The following is a 25,654-nucleotide window of genomic DNA, read 5'->3' on the forward strand; positions in this document are numbered from 1 at the left end:
GATTTCTTCAGTTATGCTGTTTCCAGTTAGATCTGCATCAATCTTCTGTTTCTCTCATAAACAGCCTTTCTTAAGGGACAGTATTTATGTTTCAACATGAAAAGGATTCCCAAACGTGAAGTGGCAGAGAATGTAAGTACTATAAGGTATGGTGTACTAGTAGTGCCATGAATTCTAGATGAGATTTTCCCATATGGTGTGTTCAATTTCTAAACAATTTATGTAACACCCCCTCCCCTCCCACAGAAGCAAGCAAGCAAGCCCTGGAACATGGAAAACAACAGCACAGATTAATCTTCCTGGTCAGCTATAATTAATAACTGAAAACTACTTACATGGAAGGCAAACTGCCCTGAAAAGTCATACATGCCACAGGAATGCATTAAACTCAAGGTATTCCGGACTGCTTCGGGACTCAGTACTCTTTCACCAGTGATTGGGCAAAAGCCACCATTAGCCAGAGTTGCTGCCATCACACTTGCCGATTCACATGTTACTTCTATTGAGCAAAGCTTATGAAAAAGAAATTGAGATTATAAGAACTGATACTTCTAGCATAATAAGGCCAACTATAGCGGGATCAACAATATGTCTCTATAGAAATAACATTTCATAAAATAACCTGTAGCATAACATTTGTTACAGGTGACGCTAGTAGCACCAATTAACATGGTCTGAATCTTCCTACTATAAAGATCCCAGCAACAGAGTTTGTAAGCCCTCTTAACAGTTTGGGATAGTATTTTACATGGGTTAGTGTCTCCACTTGATTCCTCCCCCCCCCCCCCCCCCCCCCCCGTCCCTCCTTTGAGAGGAAGAGGTCTGGAAAACGATCTCAGTATTTTGCATCTGCTTAAATGGCAAAGCCACAGAATGACTGTTTTTTTCAATTTGAGTTTGTTTTGTGTGGCTATTTTAAGCCTTAGAAGACCACACACATCTATTAAAAGTACATTTTAAAGCTGCAAACTCTAGCACATGCAAGTCTTAATGCCAGCACTTCCTATTGATGCAGCCTTATTTCACCTTTCTCTCATATATGCTTTTTGATATATTAATGATACGACCACACGATAGTTTCTCCCAGGATCCCTGCTTCAGTACAGACTATACATACTTTGGTGACACATCAGGAAATGTGATATGATGCCATCACCTGATGCTGCCTCATTTCTGCAGAAACCAAAAGATAAGCTGGTTTCAACCAGAAGCTGAAATGCTACTCTGAAAAGTAAACAAACTAGTGCTTGTATTCTTGCTTTTGCCAAACAGTCATTGCACGATACTTCATGAAGTTACCTAAGCCAAGTTTGCATGAGTAGTTACTACCTGGAATTCTTATTTTCCGGGTGCCAAACTCAATACATCCTAGTCCAATCAACTGGAGTTGCAAATCAAGAGATTGTCAGAGACGCATCTAAAATGGCAACTGTGTTTTAAACATATGAAGTATTACATAATATCACCTACTTTGAAAAAAAGTGTTTCTAGGTTCTCAGTTTAAGCACCTGCATTTTGTACCTCAGTTCTCTAAAATGAGAATAATCCATCCTCACTTTACAGAGACAATAGGAAAATAAGTTTATTCCTGTTCAGAACGTTCCCAATTACACAAGGGTGGAAGAAGCATTACAGAAAACCCAAAGAAAAGAAATAACTAGCCTTTTAAGTAGAATCCAAGTAGAGTGTTGGAAAGTAAGCGTTGTACAGTGAGAGGAAAAGAAAACAGAATTGATGCTCATGTATGAGCTGCCCTTTTTCTGAGTATGGAGTGAAAAGGGGATTTTGCAAGGGGGGGGGAGGGGAAGAACGACACATAGTCATGAAATTAGAGCTCATAATGCACAAAAATGAGGCCAAATTAAAATACATGAGGAAAGTTAGTTTTGGCATTTCTTAACCTATGAATAGCTTTACACTCAGAAGCATATCAGGACTTGAGGCAGTGGGATAGGAAGCATTTGAAAAGCATGTTTAAATAGTAAGTTCAAATAAATTCTCAGTTTTGTTCTGTAATAACAGAAGTTCAGAGCAGACTATTAGCTTGTATCTAGCTTCCAACTCAACAAGAGGTCAACTAAGGCTAATCACATATACCTTACTTCATAAACAGTCATTCAATTTAAAGATTAGAGCAGGTGCATCTCAATGCAAAAAACTCAGATAAAATTTGCATTTAAAAAAATATTGTTTATAATTTGCGTAAGTAAAAGCAAGTCTCACGAATCAAAAACAGACTCATTTTGAGAACTAAATTCTAGATAGTTGTGTTTTGTTTTTTTTTTTTAAACTATCCCAGACGGACTGAATCAGTAACAGTACTTGAACTGCCTCTGAGAACTACGTGCAGCAGAGCTGAGTTGTGAATGTTTTAATATTAGGAAACCCTTACTGACTTACTGAGGAAATACCTCACACTTGCCAAGTTCTCATTTTTTGACAGTTGCAAATAACTTGCTGAAGTGAAAAAGAAAAAAAAATGGGGGAGGGGAGAATATATGACTAGATTCTTTGTTTTACTCCTAAGCATTGAATCAAACAAAAAGGAGAAGATATTCATATTATTTCATTTATAACACTACCCTTGAGCTTACAATAGAGCATGCATGTACTATTTTAGTTACACAGAGTTTAAAGTACTTCACAGTACAATAAAGAGCAGCAACCCAAAGAAGCAGAAATATTTTGTCAAACTCACTGAAGTAATAGAAGACATTTTAAGCTTCTAACTAGTAGTGTTTTAAAGACTATTGCTAGTTTGCATTAGCAATAAAGACACCTAAGTACATCACCTAAACAAAAGTAAATCTGATACATCACATGTACATCATTCATTTCCAAACAGAGTTTAAAAGAAGCTGACAAGTTTAACTATAAGCCATTAAAGCCTTCATATCTATGAACAAATCAGCTTCTACTGCTTATAATAGTAATTCGAAGTCTATAATGAGCCTCAATTTTAAAGTCAGTTACCTGAAAATAGAAGTCTAGTATAGCAACCATATCCGTGCCTTCAGGAAAGCACTGAGGAAGAAAAATAAAGAGAGTCTTTAGGTAAAATTACGATTTTTTTGATTTTTTTTTAAAATATCACTTTCAGAGAGACATAAATTAAGCTGTATTCTTGTCAGCGTATTAAGCATTAGGCAGATTTAAAATGAAGTATTTATTTAAATGTAACAAGCAGAAATATTAAATCACGTCAGATTTTAAAATAACACAGTGCAGCGAGGTCAATAAGCTAGGTATTAAAATACTTTTCAGTACAGCTTTCAACATCTTTAGATCGGCAAACTGCAAAATGCATCTAGGAGTTTTATGAAGTCATCTGTACAGCACAGATCATGCATTTTACAACAAGTAAAACAAATTATCATGGCTATGATACAGAAAGAAGATTACAGGTATTCCATTAGAGTGACATAAATATCACTTTCTAAATGACAGCATTTTGAGTAACAGTATGAAAACAGATATAGTATTAAGAGTAATTTATGCCATACTGTACATTAAATAAACTAAAAATCTTCACAGACTATGAAAAACCCCACCACACAGCCTTCAAAATACAATAAACAAAAGAGATCAACCTTTTTTTCTTTCAAGTAATAGCCAATTGCAAAGTTTCTATCTCCACTCTCTCTTTCGGACTGGAACCTTAAAAAAAAAAAAGACGACAGGACAACATGTCAAACCTTCAAAAAATGCTGAACTTGAGACGCCTAATGTCATTCAATAAAACTGCGTGCAAAGGATACAGTACTTCTGAACACAAACATTCTAGTAACGGGACAGAAATTGCCACAGAAGCTCACCCCAGTACACCCAGTTGGAGTGAATTAGCTTTGACATCCGAATACACACAGTACTGGTTACCTACACATACATAAGCTGACTTGGAGATAAGGCAAAAAAGTGTAAGATCCTGCTCTTAGAACCATTTCTAAAAAGGCTATAGTGGAATGAAACATCCCACAGTGAGCTGTTAGTGAAAGGGTCATTCACTGACCAAACTAGAGAGGAATCTGGGGATCAAGCTGCAGGTCAAATAGCGACCAGACTGATGGCTGTCCTGTTTATTGTGATGATGAAGTTCAGGATGAAGCCTACAGGAGGAATCTGTATGGATACAAGGGTAGGTAATTCTCTCCTGTCTGGTTCCTTCCATGGTAAACACTTTTACATTAACAAAGCTCAGGAAAAACACTAGTTACCTCATTCTGCTTCTCTGCATGTGCATGCCAGTTAGCAACCTGGAAGCAACTCTGCTATATGGAATCTTTATGATTTTCCCAGTGCTGCCTCAAAAAGGTCTCAAGATTCTTGGAATGCTATACATTGAGTTAATGGGGGGAACTGTTTTAGGAAAGAATTGAATATGCAAAATAAAAAAAAGCATAAAGAGTCCCAATTGTATAAAGTATGCTTTCTAAACATTTGATATGCAGCCATCAACATGCAGAGTTTCATTTTTAATATGAATGCCAGGAAGATAAGAGTTGCACTTACAGCTCTCATTGCCATAGCACCAACAGAGCACTAAGACAGAATAATGAAATTTCAAAGAGGTAACCAACACCTTCATGTGAGATTTAGCCACAGTGATGTCAGAGACATGCACAACTTCAGTTCTTGTAAATTTTAAGCCAAAGACACCCTCTAATATTAGGGATGAAGTGATGGTTTCAATGTAAATAACTAAACTTTGCCATAAGTTCAATAGGCCAACTATCAGTTGAGGCATTTTCCATCTAACTTCATTAAGTAAATAAAAAATACTTACGTAGCATTACTGAATCCAACATACTCATTACCAGCCATTTTATTCATGAATTGCATCACCTGTTAGAGACAGAGGGGGGGGGAAAGCATGCTAACATTTTCAGACATTAAAAAGTTATAACTGACAAACTTTCAATCCAGCCTTACCCTAAATCTTGTAACACAATTTTACAAATGCAATCCAAATCACTAAATGTTTAAATAACCAAGTACAGATAGAGACAAAACATTTGAAATTTTAGTAATTTCACTTGCCATCTTAAGACTTTTGCCACTGAATTTAGTTAAAAAAGGAATGTTATAACATTAACTTACGTAGTCAAATTTTTCTGCATTATTTGCTCCTTGCTGCAAGAAAAGAAAAAATAATTTACAAAAATTGTTAACATAAGAAAGAAGTTAGTTCACTTAACAGTATTAGGATTTTTAATGCATATAACTAAGGTATGAGGCTAATTAAGAATAAGGTACTACAATAATTTCATATATTAATGAAAAAATTAGTGTTATATAAGTAAATCTTTAATTATCATTTAAATTAAATAATCCTATAAGAGTCTTATCAAACACCTGTATGTTGGAAATGAATTTAAACTGAAAAAGGTATGCTTTATTTTAAGTGCTCTCTATTCAACTTTACGTGTTTAGCATAAGTAAATGTAGTAGTTAAAGCAAAAAATAGAAAAGTAACTACAATCAGGATAATTATAACGATAACACTAACTTTTTATAGATTATTAACCTAAAGGTATTCTTACATTACCAACAGAGCTGAGCATAGGAAAGTTCAGGCTACTGAAGTTAAAGTATTTCCATAGCTAGTGCCCATACTAAGAATTTAGATTGAAGACTTAAAGTGTTAACCCTTACTATGAAAATAATTGCATTTAATCAAAAAATACCTGTTTTGATTAATATCTGATTAATGTCCTACCTATTAAAAATTAAACAGTTAGAAAAATAGAATTTTACATCATAGAGTACATCAATGTGCTAACAATGTAAGGAAAATTCTAAATCCAACTTAATAAGGATGCTAGTGAAGCTTAATTCTTAGGGTTGGTTGGTTGTTTTTTTCAGGGAGGATGAGGGGTGTTATTTTGGGGCTTCCCCCCCCATTTAAGAATATTCGCAAATTTAGTAGCTGCCAGTTAAAGATGTATTAATTCTTTACAGGTCTCTGACAGGCAACCTTTCATAAATTCCTATAGCAAGACATTGAAAGATGGGTAGGAGGTAAAAAAAAATTCACGCATGGTCTACTGGGGGGAGTTTTAGTTTTTTGAAGTAGCCAAGTAGAATTTTTTGAGGAAGTTTAAAAAACAATGGCATCACATACACAAGTGGAAACAATGTCTCTGGAGAAGATGCTTTTAGAAATAATTTTAGTATTAAAGATACTCTATTTAGATACCAAAACTCTCTTTAACATATTTCAAACAATTCAAGTCACTACTTGCACTGTGTTTAGTATGGGAATGGGGAAGGAAGTGGAAAAAACTGAAGCTTTATATCAACCAGTATTTTACTTAATGAAATGCGTAAAGCCAGTCTCTGTATGTGGATTAGGGTGTTGCAGATAATCTTTGAAGCCCGTGCATCAGCTCATCTACAACAAGAGGATGTGCAGTCATACATGTACGATCACTAGCTGAAAGAACACCACACCGTTTTGTCAAAATTATGCGCCAGTGGTTACCTTATGCTTAAAGGCTAATAACCTTACTCTTAAAGGCAACAATCTCTAGCTAATTTGCAATAAGATAAAAAAAAATTCATGATACATTTCATCAAAATGTTCCTGTATAATACACCAGAACACAAATCTTAAAAATTTAACTCCAAATCTGTTCAATGAAAAATAATTAAAAGAAGAAATTACCAACTTCATTGAACTGTTGCAGTTGTCAAAATATTCCATAGATCCTAATGCTGTAAAATATGTAACAACATTTAAACCACAAAAACCTTTTCAACCTTTCAAATGCACAATGAACATCTTTTTCTGGGAAAGTGGGTCAGCATTAGTTATGGGATGCTGCATTGATAATTGTATGGTTAGACATGTATAATAAATTGAAACAAGTTCTTTTGTTAAAAAAAGAAAGAGGGAGAAAGGGATCATGCTTTCTGCAAAAATATAAATACATAATACTTCACTTTTTTTTTTGCCCAGTTGAAAAAAAATTCCTAGCCCTTCAATAAAAACCTGGCTTTACTAGCAGCATATAAAATTGGCGGGCAAAAGACTCAATGCAAACTTCTTCCACATCAACTTGTTATAGAAAAGGTTTCTTTTTAAAATTTACATCTAATCTCGTATTTTGGGAAGAAAATCTTCTGTATACTAACTCGGATGATGCGGTTTTAGTCCTTGATGTTCCACACACTTGTATAGGTACTTTATATCAAACACAAAAGCATTGTTACTGAAATTAGACTGCTCGTATACCTAGAATATTTGCCTAAATAATCATATGACCAAGACCTCAGTAGGGATTTAACATAACGTCTAACCAAAACAGAAAATTTTGCTTCCATACACATGATGACTAAAAAGCCCAACCTATTAGTTTCACTCTTTCAGCAGCTGACAGAGGTATGCTGCTCCTCCTAAAAAGCTGAAGAGACACAGAGGCAACACACATTCTATGATTAAAATTCAATTGCAAATATAAAATCCTAACACTCAGAATACCGAGCAACTTTTCCATAATAATTTAAACAAATACAAGAGACAAAAAAACTTCTGTTCTTGCACAAGTGCTTCTTATTTTTAGCTTGATTGTATAAGCTTACGAGGTTGGGGGCACTGCGACAATATTTCTTAAAAAGCATTTTTAAGTTCAGATACAATTCATCTCTCTAGAACATCAAAGGAAATGTTCCATGCACTAACTCCACAAACACTTAGTACATTTACTGGAACATATGTTCATATACACGCTTACTGTATACATGCCTGTGTGTATATACATATGAAAAAACACTTCTAAATGAATACAAAATGAAATTGAAAATGTTAATATTGAAGCAGTTTGATAGGCAAAAAATTCAAACTTGCAGAAGATAGCTCAATACAATCTTGTAAACACTTAAAACCACAATGGACACTATGGCTGTGGATCATAAATTTGAATTTTTTGACTGTGTCAAGTTTTAGTGATCTTCCTTTTTTTTTTTTTTTTTTTAAAAACAAGGTACACATATTATTTTTATTTCTACTAGAAAAATACAAGCAGTTGCGTAGGTTGCATGCCTACATGTACATAGGAAAGAAGAGACCCATGGATACTTACCCAGAGCTTGCAACAACAAAATCAGGCAATGTTTATTAGAAGAGTAGTTGTTAATAGCCACTTTTCATTGATCAACATTCAGTGTTTAATACAATTAGACCACATAAGCTCTTACCATGTGTCTCTTGTTAAAGTAGTTTTTCAATTTTGAATCTAAGCCAAGCTAATAAAAACATTCAAATCATGAGAAGGTTATAATCTTCTAATAATAGAAGATTATTTAAGAATTAATTTCTGGAGTTTTTTTAAGCCAAATTTATAACCTAATACTATACTGTGATGAAAACATCCAGGGGGGAAAAAAAAAAATCATAACACTATGTCAAAGTGCACGAAATTTTTTTTTTTTTACATTTGTGCATTTTACATTAACTTAACTATTAATGTCTTTATTTTAGTTTTCTGTACTGACACACATTTTTAATTTTATTTGTTAATCTGGGCCTGTTCTGTGAGAACTGGTGTCTCGACTGCTTAGCATGCCATTTTCAGCTCTGAAATACTTGAAAGCACACTGTCACAGACAGTATTTGACCCACTAAGACCAATACTATTGCTATTTCAAATGCAAGTAAGCATTATTTTTGTGTCCTTCAGGTATTAAATACTTGCATATGTGACCACTGAATACCTGTCATTTCAAATATCACTACTACATATTCTGTGTCAAATACCCAATACATTTTAGTTATAATAAAAAGCAAGTGCAGAATAACGTGAACAAACATTCTATCCAAAATTAGTTACTACAAGAAAATGAATAACCCAGGAAGAGAAGAAACTTAACCAAAATAAAGACAAGTATCTGGCAGAGAAGATCACAACACCAACACATGGTTTGAAGTGGTATGTATGTTCATTTACACATCAGTCTATCAGGAAGGATAACTGGAGTGGGTAGCATAGAGCAGTTAAGGTAAATCTGTACTATTTATTGTAACTATATTGTCAAATAAACCCAATAAACCATTCATTTTCCCACGCCTCAAGTACTAGATCGTAATTGTATAGGTTTCCTAATAACTATCCTGACAGCTAACAGGCCCTTGGCACAGCTGGACAGGTTTTTCCACCACTCTTTGCCTCATTTATTTTATGACTTATAAGCATATTTAGAAAGCTCTTAAGTATATCGGATACACCTCTTTATGTTTTATACAAAAGAGAAAAGTCTTCATTGAATTAAGTTTTTTCAGGGTCAGTAAGATCAGCATTTTCATTTTCTTGTACACCAAATTTTTTGCAAGGACTATGAATATTACTATGCCCCCCCCAACATGTCTAAATGCTTCCCACGTTAATTCACACCATAGAATACCTCCCTTCACTGAGCATTTAAGTCTATCGTCACTGTCTGTGCCCGATTCTGCATGTTGTTGTCAGCACTTACAGGATTTATATACATTGTATTTGCCCAAACCTTTGCTGTTACACTAGGAAAGCTTTTATCTACAGATGGAATCTTGAAGCGTACAACAAAAATGACTCAAGATTAATCCCTTGTCCTCTGATGATTCCTTCCACAGCCGTCTGCTACATATTTCACTCTGGACCCTTTCTCTTCATCTCATTTGCACCTCTAATGCACTACCCTCCTCAGTCAGTAAAGATAGATGAAATGGGAAATTGCTGACACAACCACTGATACTCCTGGAGTTGACACACTTTGAGAACTGAGTTTAAGGGTTAAGAAAAAACAACAGATCAAAGCATTAAAAATCTATCCATACTACAGGCAATGAAGACTTTTCCCAGTCAATGTGATGTACAGAAAGCTGCGTGGTTACAGAACACTGAATCTGTACTAAATCTGTACAGGAGCTGAATCTTCTTCTTTCAAGCACCTGTATTTCCTTGGAGACGTGGAAGAATTTACCATTTTATCCAATATCACTTTTCCACAAACTCCTGTAATTGCCACTACAATTTTCTTTTGATAACAGTTATTTGAAAACTCTTATAACTATGTAATTTATGTAACTAGTAATAAAGGCAAATGGCTGTACAATTACAAACAAGGGAAAAGGTCCTTAGGGTTTTTTGAAAATTTTATTTCATTAAAACTGGCCCACAGGATGTCCTTTTGCTAAAGCATTTTTATTGTAGATACATGCTTTAAATTGCTGGAACAGTCTGTGGAGTGTAATGCAAGTACAGTTAGAACAGAGCCACAAGTTAAGGCACCAAAACGTAAATACATCGTAGTTCCAAGCACATGACAGTAGGAGAATCATTTAAGCTGGTAAAAGTACGATATAGTCATGTCTAAGTAAGCCAAACAAAGGTACAACTTAACATGCACATACGCGTTATTATTTATTATTACGAATAGCAAGGACTAAACATAACATTACAGTTTAGGTCTATGCTCTTTTCCAAGGTGCATACACCAAATTCTTAAGGCAGTCAGAACTGGGTATGTGATGCTAAGAACCCTTTTTTCCCCTAAAATGTTAACATATTACATATGCTGACAAAAAGATTACTCCAAGCGTCATCTCTTATCCACAAGTAATCATAATTTATGTCAGATTCTAAGGGCGGTTGTGTGCAAGATCATGCATACTAACAACTACTAAATTCAGTACAATGTATGGAAATTTTGAAAGACTTCTTACATCAATTTCTCAGAAAGAGATAAAATAATGAATATCAAAGGAGGTAAAAGCATTCTTAACACTGAAATACAGCAACAGTCTCTCCATAGCTATCAACATGCTATCATTAGATAAATCTGTCATACATGGTGAATTTGACTATGTTTAATAATCCCTTAATTTTCTTGGGACTCTAGGAGCCACACACAGTCTTCAAGATATGCAAGTAACGCCTTAAATAAACAGAATGAATGCAGAGGAAGTGAGGGCAAAACACAGGATAATGAAACCACCTTTTCCAGAAAAAAGTAGGTCTTAGATTAGATCAAATATAAATGTGAGTTACTTAAATCACTGAATAGTTAGTAGGAATACTGTTAAGTTGCAAATTGTAAAGAAGTTATTTCACAAAAAACACAACTATTAAGTAACTTTGTACCTGTGACCCTCTATGTAATTTTCTTCAGAATATGTTTATTTTGGTTAGTTATTCAAATGATAAATGGTATCTTAGTGGAAGCAGTACATAAAGTAATCTACATTTTAATCACACTGAAAACAAATAATGGAGTGTGAGAAGTATGATATGCGTCCATTAGACGTGCAGTTACCACATGCAAAAATGTCAGTGCAATGCAATACTCTTCATAAGAACATTACAGAGAAAAATAAATAAAAATTAAAAAAAACAGCAAAAACAATCCCCCAACCTTCTAACAAATATCACAGTTGCATGCAGTAAACAAATCCATCTTATCTATTTAGAAGTACATGATTTATCAAGAACTATGTGCCTTCTGCAAGAGGCACATGCTTGTGTTTTGCCTTATGACCAGTAGGGCATGTTGTAGTAGGACTAACATTTTGACAGTTCAGACAAACGTGTTGTCAGATTTTAAAATTCACTATTATCCAAGTGAATTTCAATGCTCAGTCAACCTTCAAAAAATATTAAATGTGAATAAATTTACCTGTCATACTTAAGGCCATTTTCTTTCACCTACAGCTATTAAAGATAAATGTCTTTAAGCAGGAGTTCTTACACCTTCTTTAAATATAAAATAACAGAAAATCATGATCTAAGTAATTTCAAAATCAGCCATTTGGAAATAGGAGGTAGGAAACACACTGTAGCTAATGGACTTTGAAACATAACCAAGACAAAGGCTGTAAACAAGATTTTTACACCACTGAAGTGACAGTATTAAGTTTTCTACTTCAAAACTCCAGGGGACTGACATGTTCCCCACAATTCTAAGCAGGTACCCTTAAAAAAAAAAAGTTTTTTGTACCTGTGGCTACCAAAAAATGGCAGAAAATACAAGCAAAGTATCTGGCAAAAATTAGCATTACATGGAATTTACGCCATTTACAACTTCAAGAGATATATACAGCTATTCTAAGGGAAAATAAAATACAGCTTTCTAAAAGTCGCAAGATCATGGACTAAAGATGTTAAGTCATTATTCAGCTATGGTTTACTCAGCAAAATACAGGTAACTGTTTCCAAATACACTTATTTAAGCAAGCACATTTAACACTCCAACAGAAGCTACGCAACAGTAGTTAAACTTAATTTAGTTGTACAGTGTGTTAATAGTGGACAAATTCAGTATTAAGACTGACGTGCGAATATAGTTGCATTGCTCCCGTACAAATTATAGCATCTTCATTTCCTCTGCACAGCAAGAAATACTCTTGTAACTTTATGCTATATAAGAGCATTAGACATTCAGAAACATATTTCTGAGTGCTATAAAGTATATTCCTGAGGACATACTCTTAGCATTTAACAAGTATGAGGCAATTCTCTCAAGAGAATATCAAGTGTTGTGCAGTTAAAGAAGGAAACCAAATAAAAGTAAAAACACTAAGGAAAAAGAGAGTCTTTCCCCTGCACTGTTACTTTTTAAAAATTGCTAGTCTAATATTGCAGTTGTTCAGAAGTGTTACTATTTCCAAAATAGTAACAGCTTGTCTACCTGCTAATGAGTAAACTGCCATCAGATATTGCACACATAAAATGAAAACACTTCATAATCTGTACAAGGTACTTTTTCTACATTCTATTAAAATACTCTGAGAGAAACTAGAAATGAACTTTTTACCTTGATTAAAGACGTGATCACAATTGCTCCAGCATTCACCATAGGGTTATGAGGCCTGTCTGTGAAAGAAAGTTTTCAGTTACAGATATATCCCAAGACACATTTATCAAACAAAACCAGTCAAGTGTTAAAGTGAAAAATGGTAAATATTAATGTATGACTTAAAGCTATGATTATGGAATATAATCCTAAATTAAAAATACTGTAATCCAACATTATACACAATTTTTTGTAATTCTGAGCAAAGTATTTTACAGCTTAGAACAACTCAGCCTAATGCTACTTAACAGCCCAATAAATTAATCAGTTTGGCATCACTTCTTTTTGTGAAAATTTTCAATCCTCTCCAGTGTTCTGAGATTTGATCAATGCAACAGTTGCAAGTGGAACAACCCCTAAGGGACATTCCAATTTTTCTCCAAGTTACCAAGCCTCAGTGATTTCAAAAGTGTTCAAACAAGTCCTTTAAAATAAAAGAGAATTCCAGTTCTTGAATTTCCTGATTGCTGTACATAAATACAAAATCCTAATTCTTTTTAAGAATCAGAGGTTTCTGTTGGCAGCTGCTGAAATACAAATAACAATTTACTCATCCTCACTAGAATTTAACTTACTAATTTTAATTTAACTTTAAAATTGACTTGCATATACCTGCTACATTTAAGTTTTTCTTGTTATCACTAATCTCCATATTAAGAGTATTTTTGCATTCCCAGTCATTCTTGGCTGCTCATGTGAATGAATCACCTTTTTTTTTTCCCCTCCTCCTTTTTCCAAAAGCTTTCCTGATCAGCTGACTACTTTTCCCAAATACAAGTTTCCATTCATCAACATCTACCTCCTACAGTTTTGGTTTTTTTTAAACTGACATTTTTGTAGTGCCTTGTAGTGTCTGATTTTTGGAGGGTTCTGGTGTCTGAAAACCTCAACCGATTCTCAATACATTAATATTGTAACAGGTTTGAATTCTATTTATTTGCTGTTACTTTGCTTATCTCCAGATTTGAAAAAATATTCATTCAAAAAAACCACAGTGTTCACTATTTTTATATATAATACACACACACGCACACTAAAAGGAATTTGAGACAATTGCTTTTTGGAGATTAGTCTGATATTCACAGTACCTACAGGCACACACACGAAAATTACACTGGTCATGGTGTTAGCCATCTATGACTACCAGATAATCTCCAAAAACTAATCATCTAAGATCCTTTTAGTGTTTTTCAGAAAGTCAATATTAAAATGAACTTTTAATAAACTTTTAAAAATTTTTTTAAATTTTTTAATTTAAAAAATCAAGTTATTCTATTAGTGAAAAGGTAAGACCAATACCTTCTGTCCAAAAAAGTGAAGCTCCCCTAAAACACAAACTTAACATCTCTAGTATTATTTTTAAAGTTGTTAGAGCCATTCCTTATCTTTCTGCAACTCATGAATTGTTCTCATTTCATCTAATTGTACTTAAAACCCACCTATATCGAACATCTCATTCTACTCGTGTCAATAATGCAAGTAACCTGGGTCAAATATATTTGTTTTGATTAAAACCAGATTCTAAGTAGCAAAAATGTAGCATTTCCATAGCTTCCTAACTCTGTCTCTCCTTTGGGACCTAAAACCTGAACACCAGTCAAAAATGTTACAAGTCAAATGACTATTCACAGCATCACAGACTGCTGGCCAGAAGGGACATCTGGAGGTCATCTCCTCCACCCTCCCACTCAAAGCAAGGCTATTGCCAAGGTTACCTGAGGTCAGTCATGCCTTTATTAGCTGAGTCTTGAAAGCCTCCAAACATGGCAAATCCTCTACCTCTCTAGGCATCCTGTTCCTCCTAGATTACAAGTTTACCCTAACATCCAACCTGCGCCTCCCAAGCCACAGTGTGGGGCCACTGGCCCTTGTTATATCATCTGCCACTGCCAAGAAGAGTTACACAAATCTTCACCTTTGCAATTCCTCTTGAAGAGTTTTAAGTCGCTCTCAGGGGAGCCCTTAACCCCCCCTTTCAACTGCTCCTTGGGAGTTATGTGCCCTGGACCCCACAGCGCCTTGGCAGCCCTCCACTGAAGCCCCTTCCAGTTTTTCAATATTCTCCTTGAACTGGGGATCCCAACTCCGGACACATAGTCCATCACAACATTGGCCTCATGCACGATGAGAACACACTGTCACCCTAATTTCTTGCTTCACCCTTTTTTCTAACTTCCTCTCATCAACAGCAGGTATCATTCTAGTCCATAAACACATTAACAACTTAATCATATACAACCCATTCTAAAAGTATTTTAATAAAGGTTTTGCTCTCGATTCTTCTGCACATCTCTATGGTTTCAATCTGCCACACAGTATAAGGAAAAAAAAAAAAAAGAAAAATCACAAACCCCACATCACATGTATATTTGAATAAAAAGGATGCGTAATGTTTATTTAGCATTCAGCAACCCAAAAGCTTATCAATGTGGTAAGTCCCCATAACGGAATACACCCTCAGAAATTCTATTGCATCTCATTTCCTTGAAGATGTCACCACTTACCTCCAGTGTCACAAGGCATTCTTGGTTACCTTTTCCTCTACTCTGAAGATTCCCGTCTCTTGCCGCTTAACATCTCAAACTACATGTACCAGTTCTGGCCACTTTACAACCAACACAAAACCATGTGCTGACCTCACATGAAGAATGGCAAGAACCTTCTAGTGAAAGGAAACATGGACTCTTCTGAATGTGCTTCTCAAATGAAGTCGTGTTTTGCCCCCCCCCTTGACGAGTCAACAAGAAACAATCATTGCTGGAGCCTTAACAGCTATGGGGAGGTACAGCAGCGTGGCTTACCACACACTAACAAAAGCTCTTCTTTGAAGGTCTATCCTACTGCTGCCTAACACCAGCACATCACAGAGCCAACTAGGACACCTTCCATTAATCCACCGCTGCCTCTCCTAAGCAGAATAAACCCCATCAGGATATCCAGGTCCCAGGAAAGCAATTTTCAGTATTATCTATTAACTCTATCCCAGCCAAAACCAGGACATCTGGATAGCACCAGATAATGCTATCCAAACACTTCCCATACGTAGATATCTGTAATTGACAGATAACCTTTCTATCTTGCCACAATAGCTACAGGCTTCTTGAGAGGTGGTTGATGCATCAAGCCTGTCAGTGCTTAAGTGTTTAAGGGCATTTGAACAATGCCCTAATAGTATGCTTTAACTTTTAGTCAGCCCTGAAATGGTCAGGCAGTTGGACTAGACGATTGTTGCAGGTCCCTTCCAACAGAACTATACTATCCTATTCTACAATGAAGAACCTCTCCACAGACTTAAGATATACCGGCCTTTTTTAAGGGCCAAGACGCCTAAATAAAATCTTACATTCTGAAAGATTCCTGCTAATTTCAAAGAAGAAACGTCTTCCATTCCCGTCAATACTACTTCCATTCCCAGCTATTTTTTCACCTCTTAGGGATGTGTAGGTTCTGACACTACCTCAATTTTTAAGGAAAGTCATACATAGGTCTCCTCCTAAAGCAGCAGCAACTATTGATTTACCTCACAGTGGGTGCCATCAGCAAGGGGATTCCACATTGTACAACAACAAGAAATGAAGATTGATACTATAATTGCAAGGAATGAAAATTGATACTATAACTGCAACAGTTTGCCAAAGAGGTGAACAAACTCATCTATTGATCTTTAGAAAGAGGTATCAAACTCCGCAAAGCTAACTGACACACATCACTAAAAACAAACACACACACATACACTCTATATATACAATCAAGTAATAACGGCAATGATCTGCTCAGACTGCAAAAAAATCTTTTACGCTGCTTCTCTGAAAGTCTCTTATATTGCTCTATTATCTCATTATACTTTGGAGTAAATTCATGTTTTTATCCTTAATGAAAAGCACAAGTCATAATAACCCTTTGACTTTAACTGGGGTGCGCCGGTTAAATCTAGCACTGATTCAACAATTTGCCTCTTCCATAAACAACCCACCTAACAGCCTCTGAATAGTAAATATATTCTTCTCCAACACAGTGCTCTGTTTCTCCTGTGGAAAGGATACTTGTCTAGAACAGTCCTTTACATACAGAACTGCAATATATTTAACAGTTATATCTAAATTCAAAATAAAATATAATTTATTTAGTTACCTAAAAATCCCTCCACTGGACATCACTATTGAATGGTGGAAAATATGTATTTTTTTAATACCTCAAAGCTGCTTGACAATTAGCACGATTGCTCCAGCAACCTGCCATGCAATTATGCCATATGCGAACTAGACCTTTTCCCTAATAAGCTCAAATTACAGTGCTTTTCTTCTGCCAGTTCTTCTGACCTTTTTGGTCCACCATTGGCCTTAGGCTTTTCTCGTATGACTGGCTTGCAGTCTTTGAGCACAGAAAGCAAAGGTTGCCACACATACACAATACAGACATTTTAATACACAGAACAGTTAATCATGGCAAATTCTTTCTGGAATGACATCAAAATGTGTTTGTCCAATACAAAAACTTAAAGAATTCCATCTTTAGTTAACAAAATCCTTCAGCAGAATAAATGATTTCCTGGCAATCCCTCATTCAATTACAATGCAACACTTATTACCGGACTAAGTTCTACAAACAACTATATTACTGGACTAATTCTACAAATAATTATCAACAAGAGAAGGTCCCATGTATGGATGAGAGATATTAACTGCACATATATACAGGTATTGTCAGACATGTTGCATCATTATCAATAGGCATGAAAAAACCCGCAAACTGCTCAATGGCCATAAAAATTACTCCTGATGATGCCTATTTCAGACAGATTTTACTATGTAAAATTCTTGATCTACTTCAATCAACTAGAATAATCTGTTTTTAATTAGCATGGGAATTGCTTTAGTCCTCCAGAAATCTGAATTGTTCAATAGGCCATATGTTCCCTTTGATAAAAAAAGTTTTAAAATTGAATATTCACAAGGCTGCGGAAGTTTCCAGATTTCCGTTGCACAGCACAGTTCTTACTCAAAATGTATGATTCTTAGTAACACTTTTGTTATAAGTTGGCATTTTTAGCTATGATTTAAAATTGTCCTGTAATATCCTCCATTCTTTCCAGCTTGAATCTCAATACTAGTAAACAAAGAAATGAAAGAACACCCCGTTTTAGGAATCTTTAATGTAGTAAGTATAAAAAGTAGCTTCAGATGCATGTCTAACTAGTTTTCAAATACCGGCATATCGCTTCATAAAATCCTGATTACAAACATGAAATTCAACTATATCAGAATAATTAGAAACCAAATAGATTAAATATCTGTATTATATATATTTATTTTCAAATCTGATCTTTAAAGTAGTTATGTATATTCAAACTGCCAAATACTCTGCACATCCAAACTCCATACATCAATTTAAATCTACAAGTAAAGTGTAATCCCTTCTTCCCTCCTCCTTCACTCACAGAAACTCAACTTCCCTTTCTCTCCCTGTAACTGAAATGTTCCTATTTGACTTCTACCTTCTGTTTTAGTCTTTGTTTAAGGACTGTATAGATAAAAGGCTGTTCGGGTTAGTTCTAACACATTTTTCTCATGTCGGTTATATCAGCCACACATGCACGTACTTAAAATTTCCATCATGTGAATTAGTCCTCTCTATTAACTTCATGCACACTGGTCAAACTTTCAATAATCTCAATTCCTTTATTGCATAACAGTCTTATATAAACACTCTTAAAGTCTAACAGTAATATCATAAGAAACCACAGCCTAACAATTAATCTTCTCTCATAGTTCAACTTTAAAAGTAGCAATAAAAAGAAGAAAATAACTAGTATACTTTGTCATTTCATTAAAAATAAATAAATAAATAAACCAGAACACCTATCTTGATCAAAAGGAAAAAATGGCCAATTTTGAGCACCATCAAAACTTTTTTTTATATGAAAACTTTCTTATGACATGAAAGGCAGTCTTCTTCACACTGTACGACATTGTATTTGGAAAAACTAGGAAAGCAAAAAGAAGACAAAGCTTGACAAAATGCTTAATTCCCTCTTGGAGATATATACACATGTTGGTATTTCATTACCACTTACTAACATAAAAAAAAGAAGACATAGAAATAACATAGATCTTGACAGTTTAGTTTGCAATGATGATTTTAAGGTATGTACTAAATATAATTATGTATCATTTCTATATTAATAATATAGATATTTAAGTCAGAATTCAATACAGTCCTTGATGAAAGTATCATCCAAGCCTTATGCTGTTAATTAAATATTAATTGCAATACCATGGCAACAGAAACATTGTCTGTTCTTATTGAGAAGGATCTACTAGAAGAAACATTTGTTCTTCAGAGATAACAACCAGTATTTCCTCTAAGGCCACGTGAGTCATCCTTCTCAGATTTTTGCCATAACGTTTTTAAAAACAACATTTTTATGCTTGAGAATTAATATAATATAAAAAAAGATATGATCTAGATAAGTACTGTATGAGAAATTCTTGCTAAAGCACTCCTGCCACAGGAAAAAAAAACAAAATAAAAACATTGTTTTGAATCAATAGCCAAATTCAGTTTAGAATAATCTGTGGGAAGATGTGTTCAATTTTGCCTTCTGGAAACTAGCCAGCGCTGGCCTTTGGCACCAGCACCTGCTTCTCAGAGGGCTGAGAAGGGAAGTGATATACATGTTTCTTAAAATCAATTTAACATCTTTGATTCTTTCATTTACAGAAGGCATGATTAAGGAACACTTGCTACCAACTCAACTAAATAAATATACATTTCAAATACCTGCATTATCAAAATTCTTTGTTTTTTCCTACAGCTGGATACTAGCAAATAGAACAGAAGTGATAAAGCATCTTCTACTAGCATTCTAAATTAGGCAAAAGTGAGTGACAAAGGATAAGCCTACCTTGCTGATGGCAAAATATTTTGGGACACTGTCTAATAATAAGACTTAAGAGGATACAGTAAAATGGAAAGACTGAAAAAAACTGTGTAGCTTGTTTTATAATTTTCTAAAATGGAGTATTTGCATTATTAAGTATTATATATCTCTTACCATCTTCATTCAGGAACAGTTTGTTGAATCTTAATCCACTAGGCTCTTTACCAACATATCTGTGCACATACTCTGTGCCAAGATCATTAACAGCAATAGCGTATTTCAAAGGCTTTACACAGGACTGCAGACAAAATGGAACTTTGGTATCGCCAACAGAATGCCTGGGAAAAACACAGATGAAGAGGTTTGAAATTTCCTGTTTGCCAGCTGTGGCAAGTAGAGTCTTAAATGCTTCATTTATTCTTCAACCTACTACTAGGACTATTAACAGAAACACCCAAAAAACCAAAAGCATATTATTATGTCTCATTTTGAAGAACAGAACAAAAAGATTTAAAGGTTTTAACAATTGCCTCCATAAGCTAAGCATAACAAAGTCACTTGGCTGGCGATTGCTGCAGATGTAACAAAATAAAAGCAAGTTCAGAAATGGGTTTGTACTAGAGCAAAAAATCACCTCAGAGCTCTGTTACCACACTTACCCTACTCAATTGCAAACCACATACTCAAAAGGGTATGATCTGAATATAGGCACTATACATATTTGTGTCTATATGAAAAGAAGATGAGACCCGATTCAGTTTTGGAATTTAAGGGCAATAATTATATAGCTGTATTTACATTCCCTTTGATAATGGCATAGGTATTTTACTACAATTATTAGATGTTATCTTTTGGAAAGTTTACTTTCAACATCTAAGTCAGACTGCATCGAAGAATGACTCATACAAGCAGCATATGCCCCATCTAGAGCAAAAGGCTCCATGCAACCACTTGTCTGATGGCAAAATCAGAAGTGTATTTGCTTCTTTTCTTTGCAGAAAATGTGAGAAGATTTCAGAGAAACTCACAAAGCCATTTTGGCATTATAAAAACTAACATTACACAACATTAAACATTACAAAAATTAGCATTATAAAAACTTTCATTAGTACATGTTATAATATTCAAAACAAAGCAAAATGCTCATTTAAAATATTCAAAAAGGAGAACATGTTTACTTTTAAAACTGTTTTACTACGAATAAATTATAATTCAGACACTTAAGCAGGGAGCTGAAAAATACTTCAACTCACAGCTCTTCCTCTAGAGATTATAGAGCATATGGCTAATAAGAAACAAGCATACAGATCATCACATTAAAATTATCCCCAATCCACAGTCACCATAAGCAAGTCTGATGCTCTCTCAAGAATGCCCCATTCATTTGGGACACACCAAATACCTAAAAGTTATGGCACTCAGGATATGCAGTATGACTATATCAAACTGCAGGACAGAGACATGCAAGCTGATGAGCATCTCGTTGTCTAGTCCCAAAGGTGGGCACAGAGTAGTTCACCTTTCTTCTCAGCTAGATGGTGTGAGATGCTCTTTTACACTTGGGCTCATAACTGTCTCTGCTACACTGAGTCACTATTCAATAAAAATAAAATCACTCTAGCTATATCTAAGACCTATATACACCCTTACAGGAGAAAGTTTAATAAACGTGAAAAGCAAAATCATGTTAAGTTCTGTCCAGTTTCCACATCTTCATTTTCTTTTTAAAGAACATGGATCTAAGTTGTTTCAGTGACGTATAGTGATCATATAATAACGCTCCAGTAAGAACATTAAAAGTTAGTTCCTTTTCTACATTTTAAGTACATCATGACTTACAGAAAAAATAACATAGCTCAAGGCATGGGTTCTATTAGACAAAGCTCTTCAACTTCGTAAGCATTGTCTCTATCTTGTCCTTTGATTATCACTGGAATTACCCACAGCTTCATTACTGTGTTTGGATCATAAGCACAATATAATCTAGCTTTAAATATAGTATTTACAAATACTATTTAAACAATATTTTATAATAATAGCAAAATAATTCAGCTTCAACAGAGAAGTTGAAAAAATGTTAAGAAAGATGACCAAGTGGATTTCACTTCTTAAGCAACTCCAATAAAGCTTTTTCTTTATTAAACCATGAGATATCATGAAGTGCTGTATATCATAGAATCGTAGAATATCTCAGGTTGGAAGGGACCCGTAAGGATCATTGAGTCCAACTCTCTGCTCCTCACAATGTCAGACAGTTTAAATAATTGAAACAGTAAAATCTAAAAGTTAGAATATACCTCTGTCCATCCACTGTGCAAAGCGACACACCCCACAAATCAGGGCTGAACTTGGCCAGTTGTGGAATATAGTCAGCAACCTATAACGACGTGAAATAAAAACAGAGACATTACAACGTCCAAAATATTTAACTATATGTTAACATATGTTAATTAAAATAAATGCCAGTGGAAAAGATACACAAGTTACAACTGAATTATTCCACTAATAATCACCTACTATATCTAAAAGTTCATTAAAAAATATTACATTCACTAGGTCATTATCAAATAAAATATTTTTTCAATGAAAATACAAACTTCAGCACATGTTCTATGTTACGGCACGTTTAGCATTTTCGTATTATATAAAACTTTAGCTCGTAACAAAGTTTGGGGCTTTTCAATTTATTTGTTGAAAATAAGCACCAGAATAAACTTTAATTACTAACATAGGTATGGTGTTAACAACTATTTCTGTCACACAACCCAGGCAGTTGTGTAGAATAGCATGATCCTTTTATAGACTAAGTTTAGTCTGACAAATTACATAGCAGTTTTATAGTTCATGTAAAATAAAGAACGAACAACACTATTTTCTCTTTTTAACCTCAAAACTGTTTATGATTGTTAGAGGTAATGACCTTTATTTCTAACATGGTTTACAAGTTGCAGACATAACTGAACTTCCAAAACTGTTTTATCGAATTATCAGTTTAACATTTTGCTAAAAAAGTTAAGAAAAATCTGTCTACTTAACAAATATATTTGCTTAATATCAAGAAACCTGTAGAAGTTTGAAGTTGAATTTACAAACAGGTTACCTTTCCTCCAGATTGTTTTTTAGCACTTTCATATAACTCATCAATATGTGAAGTAAACGACATAAAATCTGGAATGACAAACTTCCTCCTGAAAGCTTGAGTAAGCAACACAATATTACTTTGTACACACCTGTAAAAAGTTAAAGAAGTTTATTAGTATTTTGACAAAGTACTGCCAAAAAGCCTACTTAAGCAGCAATTACATGCTATTTAAATAAGGATCATCAGTCCCTTGAAGTTATATGCCTACAAGAACAGGTCTTTACTAGAAAGACTATTCAGTTTTCCACTCCATAAGTTATAAATAATTTTAAAAATATATTTAAAATGGTTTAATTGCATTTGCTTTTATGCTTTTTTATTTAAAGCCCTTACTTGAAGTTTCAACTGTAAGGTTGTACTGCAAGGTACTATCGATTTGCCTTCGAGTAGCATCTAAGCTTGCAAAAGGGATCTAAGCCACCCATTTCTCAGGATCAAGACGTGACAGCCACTTAACCCAGCTCTTGTCCTAAGTGCTAATTTCAGAGTTAGATCGGACTTCTGAGGTTCAGGAGTGGTTTCTCTCACTTCCAACTGGTTTCACCGTGAACTGAACAAAAACCCTGCCAATGACCAAACTGGAATGAGTTTCCACTCTAGTAAGAACAAAACCCTGTGGAAGTACTCAATAATATCTTCTAAACTAAACAAAAGTTAACAGTAAGCAGTACTGCAAGTCTCTTGCTTCAAACTATCACCGGTTAAGGAATCTTTGCTGCCTTTTAACCCACAATACACTATCGCCCACACCCTCTGAACATCAGCCCATCTGGTACGTTTAAAAAACTGATGAGGTAAAAAGGAAAGGACTTATCTAGGAGAAACAGACAGAAGGGAAGGATCAAAACACAAGCTGAGACATGCTGCTTAAAGTGGTGTGCCTGTGGGTGGGGAGTGAGCAGGAGTGGGAATTGGGAGCCATTATCACGTCAGTTGAAATATGACCTGATAAAGGGTATTAACAGCCCTATCCCAGTGCAGGGAAAAGAAAGGAAGGTTTAACACCAAACAATTTCGTTAATGTGTTCATACTATGCAGAAACAAACTGTTAATTCAGGCAAATGGAAAGCTAGGAACATCTAGGCCCATATTACAAATGAGCACATATCCTTCCAATGAAGACTTATTCAGAAAAGTAAAAAAAATTAATTTTTAGGGAAATACTTGCACTTGGAATAGATACTTCCAATAATTCTATTATTAAAAGTCATTATCAGTTCAAAATGAAGTTGCATGAAGACCAGTGAACAGAATTATGTTCCCTTTGAATCCCCCTCTCTTTTTTTAAAGCTTCAGCTTGAACTCCTTTGTACTTAGGAGGCTTTATCTCAAATTCAACTGACAACCATTTCAATGCTGGTAGGTGCTACACTCCAAGAGTGAAAGAAAAACAGCAGAGAAGTTTCCATTGTACACATTGGCATCTTAGGAATTGGTCTGTCTGTAATAAGTTGCTTCATTAGTCTATGTTAAAATAGCAATTGAGTTGGTTTTGTTGTATTTTGTCATGCTTATCCACTCCTTTTTTACATATCTTGCAAAAAATCCCGTTCAATTTTGTTCCCAGCAGCCTCCAATTACAGTTACCTACTCCAGCTGCAACAACAGCACTTCAAAGTAATTAATAAGTTATGGCAGCTATGTGTGCAGAAGGAATAACAACCTTCAGATGCACTTCTGCGTTGTCTGAATCACCTGGACAGCATTAAGCACCCTTGTAAGAAAAAAAAATAATTTGAAGTTCACCTAAACCTATTAGAACAACTCAAGAATACAAAGTGTGGAAAACAACAAGAAGGCAGTATGCACTGAAATACAGTCCTCTGACACCACATTATGTTTCTGAAACAGGAAGGGTGTTTATACACTTACCAATTCACACCAAGTCTAGGATGCTCACTTCAATAATTCAATCATTTTAAGCTAGAGATTGAAACTCACTGCAGAAATAGCTATGCTGGTTAAGGGCATTACCTATTTCTGCAAGAAGTTATTATCCCCAGACTTCTGACGAGGTCAGTGTCTGGGCATTTATCCTGGTACTCCTTAACCCAGGCAAATCATATGAATTCACAGACATTAAACATGGGGGGTTCAATTAATGGGTATTCGGAACAATTACTGCATGGACAAAATGACAGGTATCTTAGTAAGCTCCAATTAACATGGCAGTAATGTTTGCAGTCAACAGAGGACACTAGCCTTGACAGCCTCTAATATTCTGCAACTGACATCTCCTCCCCACCAGAGTTTCTAACTGGTTTATGTTCCAGGTAACCCTCCGGAGACGAACGGTCTGAGGCTCAGGAGAAGTGGAGCAGTAGAAAAAGATCGCAGGGAGGAATGTAAGTAAATGAATATATTGATAAATAAAAATCTTTCTACAGTCAAATTTTATGAACAACGTAGCCCTTATCCCCCACATACTTCAGCAGTGTTCAAGATAGGTACACTAAAAACTTCCCACCTCAAATTCTTCCATCTCTCGAAACTTTATAATCTCACCCCAAAAAATTCTGTCTTGCCAAATCCCAATCCAAGCACTTCTTCCCCCATTTTAAAACACACCTTTTCAAACTATAAAAATTCCCTGATGCATCCTAATCCTCCTAACCCAACTTTAAGTCTTATGATCTGTAACAACTTTCAGTGACTTGTATAACCTGAAAGTAACAGTTTGGGGGTTTTTTTGGAAACTGAATCTTTGGTCTCTAGCATAAAGTTAGGATTACTTTGTTTCCTTTATCATATAACTTGCTACATTTATCCATTCTTTTTCAAGTTCTGGCTCGAATTTCTAGTTATT

At 34.9% G+C, this 25,654-nt stretch overlaps 1 protein-coding gene across 1 annotated transcript in view; it reads right to left on the minus strand.

Moving 5' to 3' along the window:
- GLS (glutaminase) overlaps nucleotides 1–25,654 on the minus strand; it is an 87,701-nt gene that overhangs the window by 29,651 nt on the left and 32,396 nt on the right. Inside the window, exons 5-13 of the mRNA XM_009334212.1 lie at nucleotides 22,806–22,935; nucleotides 22,003–22,082; nucleotides 19,880–20,043; nucleotides 12,787–12,845; nucleotides 5,098–5,130; nucleotides 4,784–4,842; nucleotides 3,591–3,657; nucleotides 2,974–3,024; nucleotides 336–512 (exon numbers count right to left, since the gene is read on the minus strand). Coding sequence (XP_009332487.1) covers nucleotides 336–512; nucleotides 2,974–3,024; nucleotides 3,591–3,657; nucleotides 4,784–4,842; nucleotides 5,098–5,130; nucleotides 12,787–12,845; nucleotides 19,880–20,043; nucleotides 22,003–22,082; nucleotides 22,806–22,935 — 820 coding nt within the window. The remainder of the gene's footprint in view (nucleotides 1–335; nucleotides 513–2,973; nucleotides 3,025–3,590; nucleotides 3,658–4,783; nucleotides 4,843–5,097; nucleotides 5,131–12,786; nucleotides 12,846–19,879; nucleotides 20,044–22,002; nucleotides 22,083–22,805; nucleotides 22,936–25,654) is intronic.

This window comes from Pygoscelis adeliae, unplaced genomic scaffold (genome assembly GCF_000699105.1).
Source record: "Pygoscelis adeliae isolate BGI_AS28 unplaced genomic scaffold, ASM69910v1 Scaffold251, whole genome shotgun sequence".
Lineage (NCBI taxonomy): Eukaryota > Metazoa > Chordata > Aves > Sphenisciformes > Spheniscidae > Pygoscelis > Pygoscelis adeliae.